The sequence below is a fragment of the Pygoscelis adeliae genome, unplaced genomic scaffold (genome assembly GCF_000699105.1).
Source record: "Pygoscelis adeliae isolate BGI_AS28 unplaced genomic scaffold, ASM69910v1 Scaffold271, whole genome shotgun sequence".
Classification (NCBI taxonomy): Eukaryota; Metazoa; Chordata; class Aves; order Sphenisciformes; family Spheniscidae; genus Pygoscelis; species Pygoscelis adeliae.
In genome coordinates, this window is record NW_008824040.1 from 120,561 (window position 1) to 128,584 (window position 8,024).

At 55.6% G+C, this 8,024-nt stretch overlaps 1 protein-coding gene across 1 annotated transcript in view; it reads left to right on the forward strand.

Moving 5' to 3' along the window:
* DCHS1 (dachsous cadherin-related 1) overlaps positions 1-8,024 on the forward strand; it is a 50,778-nt gene that overhangs the window by 40,126 nt on the left and 2,628 nt on the right. Inside the window, exons 15-20 of the mRNA XM_009333479.1 lie at positions 3,900-4,111; positions 4,293-4,447; positions 5,757-5,887; positions 6,405-6,691; positions 7,545-7,683; positions 7,947-8,014. Coding sequence (XP_009331754.1) covers positions 3,900-4,111; positions 4,293-4,447; positions 5,757-5,887; positions 6,405-6,691; positions 7,545-7,683; positions 7,947-8,014 — 992 coding nt within the window. The remainder of the gene's footprint in view (positions 1-3,899; positions 4,112-4,292; positions 4,448-5,756; positions 5,888-6,404; positions 6,692-7,544; positions 7,684-7,946; positions 8,015-8,024) is intronic.

Genomic DNA, 8,024 nt, shown 5'->3' on the forward strand with positions numbered 1-8,024 from the left:
TGGGCTGCATCAAAAGAAGCGTGGCCAGCAGGTCGGGGGAGGGGATTCTGCCCCTCTGCTCTGGTGAGACCCCACCTGGAGTACTGCATCCAGCTCTGGAGTCCTCAGCACAGGAAAGACATGGACCTATTGGAGCAGGTCCAGAGGAGGGCCACAAAAATGATCAGAGGACTGGAACACCTCTCCTATGAGGACAGGCTGAAACAGAGTTGGGGTTATTTAGCCTGGAGAAGAGAAGGCTTTGCGGAGACCTTATTGTGGCCTTTCAGTACTTAAAGGGGGCTTATAAGAAAGATGGGGACAGACTTTTTAGCAGGGCCTGTAGTGGTAGAACAAGGGTTAATGGTTTTAAACTAAAAGAAGGTAGATTTAGACCAGATATAAGGAAGAAATTTTTTACGATGAGGATGGTGAGACACTGGCACAGGTTGCCCAGAGAGGTGGTAGATGCCCCATCCCTGGAAACATTCAAGGTCAGGCTGGCCGGGCTCTGAGCAACCTGATCTAGTTGAAGATGTTCCTGCTCATTGCAGGGGGGGTTGGACTAGATGACCTTTAGAGGTCTCTTCCAACCCAAACTATTCTACGATTCTATGACTCTATGATATGAGAAAGTCAGTCCTCGGAGCCCAGACATCAAGCTGGAGCTTCTTGTTAAAACCCCATTCTCTTGTGCCTGCTAGATGGCTGGGTTTGGGACAGGCTCCCAGGCTGACAGAGATCTTTCTGACACTGTGCTTGTGTCCTCTGCAGCCCATGGCCACTATGCAGGTCCTTGCGAGCCACCCATGGTACAGCACAGCATGCAATCTGTTGGCACCATGATTAAGTACGGGCCACTGCAAGTTACCCGTGGGCATGGCAGGAAATGCTCGACCATGCAAAAGTACCCGTCTGAAATCACAGTGCCTGTGGCATCCCACTGTCACCACGCATCCCCTCAGCCGCCATACAGGCTTCTCAGCACTTTGGTGTCACTGCGAGCCACTCACTGCACTGTGCTGCTGCTGCAAGCAAGCCACAGCATGGGCACTGATAGCACTGTGGAGAGGCCAGACCAGCACACCATATCTCATGATGGGGGTCCCAACCCCCATTGGGGCATGGCTCCACTGAGTCCTGAGGAACCTGAGCTGCAGGTTTCCTATTGCAGCCTTGCATCATGGCAGCCAACCAGCACCATGATGTGCTACCCCTGCAGGACTGCCTGCACCCTGGCTGTCCCAGGCAGCCTCATGCCACCTTGCAACGGAGCCATGTGCACAGCCTGGCCGCAACTGCTGTCACCTAGTGTGTGCCAGCACCCAAACAGAGTAACCCATAACCCCAAACTGAGCTCAGGGGTTGGTACTCTGCAGTTCCTGAAACCCAAAGTTAACAGGCAGGTGTACTAAAACCTCAGGCAGGCTCACAGAGGTCTTTGACTGTGGTGAGCTGCTGTGCCCAGGGCTTCCCTGCATGCTCTCAGTCCCAGGGATTGCTGCCTGTAAAGGAACAGCTTTCACACGTTGCCATAGGAGTATGTCTGTCTGAAGCTGCCGTTCAGAAGTGAGCATTTCACAGCTATGGAGCTGGACCAAAGCTGCTATGTCCATGAAGGAGGGGCTGACAGGGTGGGACCTTGGCCAATTCTGTCTGGTCCTTGAGCCAGCACCCAGGTCTGTGAGCCAGCAGTCACCATGCTCCTATGTGTACCCAGGTCTCTCAGCCAAAGCCTACATGGCTGCCATTATAGCCTGGGGGTGAAAGCAACCCCAAGTGACTCCCAGGCTGCCTATGGGGCTGCCAGAGCTGTGCCTTGTCCCATCCGTCCATTTCAGAGCCAAGCTGTGCGAGAACAGTGACTGCTCAGTTCTGCCCAGTGGTCTGCCCTTGAGCAGACCTGGTGCAGCACTGCACCACTGCAGCAGCTCACAACTGAAACCCTACACAGCTGGAACAGACCTCACAGAGCCCTTCTCCTCCCGCTTGCTTTTCCACCCAGGTCTGCAGCCAGACCCTTCACACAGGGACTGTGCTCCCCAGTGTGGGAGGCTGAGACCTGTGAGGTCAGCTGAGCAGAGAGGTCCCCTCTCCCTGCTGTCCTGAGTAGTATAAGCAGGGCTCTGCTACACCATGTGTGGCTGTGACACTGGTCTGCATGGCAAGCTGCCATGCTGTGCTGCAGCAAGGCCTGATGCGGTCACAGAATCACATCCTCCCCTTGTGATCCCTGTCCCTTCACAATCCTTCATCTTGTCTCTGCTTGAGCCGTGTGTGCCAGTGGTTCTCAGAACACCCTGGAGATGTCCTAGCTGCACCTCAGTGGTACCTTGGTTGCTGTGGCAATACCACTTCATCTCAATGAGGAAACATTTCCCTTGGGCAAAGTGCCCAGAATACAGGATTTTTCTGTTAAAACATGTCCCTCCTTGAGTCCTGTTTGTCTGTCTGTGAGACACTGCCCTGCTTTCTCCCAGGGCAAGGGGCTGCATGCTGCAACCAGATACGGGGTACTGGAGCACCACAGTAAGGGAGGCCAAGGGAGGGTTGGCACAGTGCTGCTCTCCTGCCCTGTACCAGCTGCCAAGCAGTGTTACATTGGCCCCCTGTCCTTCAGCTCTGCTGTGACAATGGGCCAGTGCATGGGCACCAGTCCATGACTGTCGTCAGCCATCCCCAGGATTATCTCCTTTCCATGGAGGACCAGAGGTGATGTCCACAGGAGCTGTGTGAGAGCTTTGCATTGGAGAGCATACTAAAGTGCCTGCTGTGGACAAGACTAGAGCAGGGGAAAGTCACAGGAGCATCCTCAGCCCCATACTGTGGCACCTCAGGCTCTGCTGCTTCTGTCCCAGGCAGGAACAACCCTTCAGAAAGCAGACTGCTGCTGACTGCTTTCCTTATATTTTCTCTGGGCCAAGCCAGCCCTGGAGGCAGGGCCTGCTCTGGCAGCCAAATGGTGCCAGAGGGGCAAGAAAGCACAGCCGGCCCCTAGCCCTTGGGTTGCGGGAGGTGAGGGGACAGCCATTCTCCAAACCAGGCTGCCATGCTGGTAGCTGTAATCTGTGCTTTCCATTCCTGGATGTATGGCCTGGTTTCAGCTGTGTGCGTTGGAACTCATGTTATCATGCAAAGCTTGTCTAAGGCCACATAGCTGTTCTAGATGCCTGATACTGCATCCCTGTCGCCTGACCAGTTCACCTGGTGGTTGCATGTAGATGCTGAAACAGGCTGCAGAGAGAGTGAGGCTCTGCAGGACTCCCCAAGCTGGGAATTCAGCCACAGGAGCACAGTTCCTCCTCGTTACATTTGAATGCATGTCTGTAGGAATGCTGCCAGTCATTTTAGTATATTTTGGATGCCCTCCACCTTCTTAGGTGGGACAGCAATACCTTGTCATTACGAAAGCCCAGGTACACAGTGGCTCAGGAGGATAAGAATGGATATCTGTCCTCAGACCCCTAGCAGGAGAACTGCTGGCAGCTCCTACAGTGTCTTTGTAAGGATTTGACCTAGACTAATAGCTGCAATTAGGTGACTTTGGCTTGGAGCTTGATGAGCTGGTGTAGCAGTATGGGGCTTGACATGGAGCAGGTCTTTTTTAAGACACCATCTGAGGCCATACCTCAGATGGTGTCTTCATAGTGGCAGGACTATGCATGCTTTAATGTAAGCGGAAGCTGTCTGTCCTGAGCGAGGTGCAGGATTTATCACCCAGGGCAGCTCACTGGGACTGATGAGAAGGCTGTCAGTTTGGAGAGGGCTCAGAAGAGCTCAGTGTGTTATTTGAGAATGGGTGGATGAGCAGAGGGATGGACTGAGTGCAAGGGAACAAAAGAGAAGATGAGGGATGGACGTGCTGGTGCATCACTCAACCCCTCTTCACCCACCCCATCCTGCTGTTTCCCTGCTCTCAGGTGCCATCTCAGTTCAGGACTCCAGCAGCCTGGATTTCGAGGCCAGCCCCCGGATGCGCCTTGTGGTCCAGGCAGAGACAGCAGCTTCCTTCGGCTTTATGGCCATAAACCTTAACCTGCAAGATGTGAATGACAACTTGCCACGCTTCCAGCTGCAGAACTACGTGGCATTCATCTGGGAGTCACAAAGCTATGACTCGCCAGTCATCCAGGTATCACTGGGGGCACAAACAGGGATATCTGGGCCCCTGGCTTGCCTCTCTGCTGAGGTGAGGGGGTGGGGGGCTGTGCCATGGGCCTGGGGCTGGCACCTATGGATAGGTCTAGCCTTCGAGGGCTGTGGTTTGCAGGGCTCCACAACTGCACTACTGAATCTCTCATGTGGCTTTGCAGGTCCTGGCAGATGATCTGGATCAGGGAGCGAATGGGCAGGTGACTTATGCCATCAACCAGTCCCTGCCAATGACAGGCTTGTACCACATTGATCCTCAGACTGGCACTATCACTACTGCTGCCATCCTGGACAGGGAGATCTGGTCCCAGACCCGGTGAGTGGAGCCAGACTTAACTTGTGCCACAGATATGAGGGGCGCATAGCTGTGGAGCAGCATCCCCAAGGCTGCGGTGGATACTTGGCTACTTGGTGCCACCCAGAGCTGTCTCAGCCCTGTCTGTAAGGTGTTTCTGCCAAACAGCAGGAACTTAGGCTTAGTGTTAACATGGGGAGCAAATGGTATCGAAGGCATGACAGATGGCCATGAGATGAGCCAGTGCTCTGTTCAGCCTGGTCTCTGCAAATCTGAGAAGATTGTGAGGGGGACAGTGGACTCTTTTCAGTGGCTGCATTCGTTCCCTTTCCTGTCTGTTTAATCCAGACCACATATGCTCAGTCCCTTCCCACCCCCATGCATTGCACCCTTCTGCCCTGCCACGCATGCTCCAGGCACTGTGCACTGCCCTGAACCCTCTTGCAAGTCCTCCTGCATTCATCCCAGGTCCTCTGGGCCCCTCACCATGTGCACACACTCTAGACATCGTCTAGCCACATGTATATAGGATAATGGCAAACACTACACGCGGTGAATTTAAGTCTTCCCCTACCCTTTTACACATGCATGGTTCAGATGCAAGGAACAACTTCTGCCACCCCACCAAGGCTATGCTCTCTTGCCTGTATGCATGCTCCAATGGCTACGTCTCTCTTCCCTCTTCCCAGGCATGGGGAGACCTAGGGCATTCATTCCATTCACATACCCATCGCCATTCCACAAAGAGGCTCCATGCATTCCCCAACACCCAGATATGCTACAAATGCCTGTCTCCCTGCACCCCACAACATGCTCTGCCTGCATCATCTCCCACACACATTCCAGACACCTGCCCCTTGCACAGACTGAAAATGCTATAAGTGCATCCACTACCTCCCCTTGCAAAAGCCTCCAACCATGCATGCATCTTTTGTCCCACGTGCCCATGCCAGGGCTGTGCATGAATCCACTGCCCACCACATGCTCCAAACACTTGTGCCCACGTTCACTGCCTGCTCGTATGTTCCAGGTGCTGGACACAAACGCACTGCCTTCCCAACACGCACCTCAGATGTGCATCCATCTGCTGCCCTACCCCACCATACTCTCGATGTACACACATCCACTGCCCCACACATGCACTCCAGATGCTCTGCACATATCCATTGCCTCAGACGCTCCAGATGCTGTGCACAGTTCCACTACCACATGTGCCCACATGCAGTACCCCCCCCGACTGTTGCAGATGCTGTGTATGCATGCATTGCTACCTCACACATATGGCCACATGTCTGTGAACCTTGTGCTGTGCCCTTGTGCTTGTCCACAGTTTGGTGGTAACGGCAATGGACAGAGGGACGCCGCCTCTTGTGGGCTCTGCCACGCTGACCGTTGTGGTGATGGACATCAATGACAATAGCCCCACCATCCCGTTTCCCTGGGAGGTGCGGGTCCCAGAGAGTAAGTGCAGCTCAGCCCCATGAGGTAATGTGTCACCGATGGCAAGAGCTGAGGCGTGATGGATACCTGTGGGTTGGGGAGAAGCCCCCAGAAAGGCCTGTCCTTTCCCTTGCCAAGGGCTGGCTTGTGCTGACCCACTGGCTGAGCTCCCCCTGAGCTCTTCGGCACTGCCCTGTCTGTGACGGCCTGGGGATGGGGGTTGTACAGCCCCTATGCTGCATCTGTGTCCTGAGGGAATCAGCTGAATTCCCAACTCATCCCTGGCCCCTGCCCGCACTGTAGGCTCTCTGGCTGCACACACCTGCCCTGCCTGCTCTCTGTCCTCGGCCTGTGTGCCCTTGTGCCTGTGCCAGCCTTGACCTGCCCTGCCTAGCTCCCAGGACCTTCCCCTTCACCCCTAGCACATCTCCCCCTTGTCCCCGGTGCTCAGGCTCTGGACTGAGCTGGCTTCCCACCACATGGGCCAGGTCTTCTCCAAGGAGATGGGGCTGCTTGCTCATGCCTTGCCTCTCCACAGACACGCTGCTGGGCACCCAGATAGCCCACCTGACCGGGAACGATGTGGACTCAGGCCCCACACTCTCCTACACGCTCATGCTGGATGGTGATGCCGTGGGCACGTTCAGTGTGCTACGGTATGGGGGACGCATTGCCCTGACAGGGCCACTGGACTATGAACAGCGCAGCCACTACACCCTCACCCTGCGTGCCTCTGACACCCGCCATGAGACCGAGGCCAACCTTACGGTTGTTGTGGAGGATGTGAATGACAACGCACCGACTTTCAGCCAGGGCTTCTATCAGGTACTTTGCACACAGGTGTGCCAGGCAGTGTGGGCCATCCTGCACAAGCCCCTCTGCTGCTCCTGCCTGGCTCACCTGGCCTTACAAGGCATAGAGATCCCCTTGAGGATGGGTCTGAGCCTCTCCTGGCCCCTCTCTTCCTGGGCTCCCATCTGCATCCTGACACCCCTTGTGTTGTCACTGTGGCGTGGACAGGAGGCTGAAACCAGGCATGTAGCACTGGGATCAGCAGCTGTGGGCCTGCACAGCTGCCTGCAGACAGTGCATGCTGGAATAGGTGGGAACAGTGGGAAGGCCAGAAGTGGTGGGAGGTGGGTCACAACCTGGACAAGTGTTTCTGGCAAGACCTGGCCTGGGGCCCCATAGACAGATCACTGGATGAAAGCTGACTCGTGCAATGTGCTGCATCTCTGGAGTAGAGATGCAAGAAGCTGTGAAGCCACAGAAATGCTTGAAGGTTGTGAGAGCACAGACCAATGGAATCGTCTGTTTGTACATATGGTTTGGCACACCAAAAAGACAAGAGCTGTTTTGATTTGTGTAAAATACCTTTTGTGGAGAAAATACCAGCTATTGAAGCGTTCTTCAGAATAGCAGAGCGAAGTAGAGAAAAGGATTGGGAACTGGATGCTGAAGCTGGTTAGGAGTCCGCTAACAAGGCTAGGTGCTGTGCACATGGGACAGGCCCCCTCAGTGTGCCAGCCTTGGCCCTGGTGCAGAGGTGGGGAAGGCCCTGGCCAGCGATGAACTGGGCCACCTTGGCTATCGCTGCCCTGGCCAGCCCCAGACCTTCTCCTGGCTGGCTCCAGGCAAGGGGGAACAGGCGGTGACTGGGGGCTTCCTCCTCTTCCAGGTGACATTGCCGGAGCACACACCTGCAGGCAGCATCATTCTCACCGTGAGTGCAACCGACCCAGACTCGGGGAGCAACGGGGATGTCACTTTCCACCTGGCCGTGCCCAGCCCTGACATCGCCATCGACCCCAGCAATGGTGCGTGGGGCTGGCTGCTGTGTGGGGCCCATCTTGTGGGTTGCTCTGACAGTGCCTGCAGAGGGAGGTGCCCCCATGCTGGCCCAGGCTCAGACCCTCACCAGGTCGCTGTCTGAGGTGGCCAGTGAGGCAGACATGGTGGTGTGGCCATCGAGTGCTCCCACCACAGCATCCTGGATGCCTGTTCCTCCAGTCAATAACCCTAACACCCTTCCCGGCTCACTGTTGGCCCCCATACTGACTCTGGCTTTGTGCCCTCACAGGGACCCTCTTCACCATCCGGCGGGTGGAATTCAACGCCAGCCAGCCCACCCTGGACCTCGTGGTGGAGGCCCGTGACC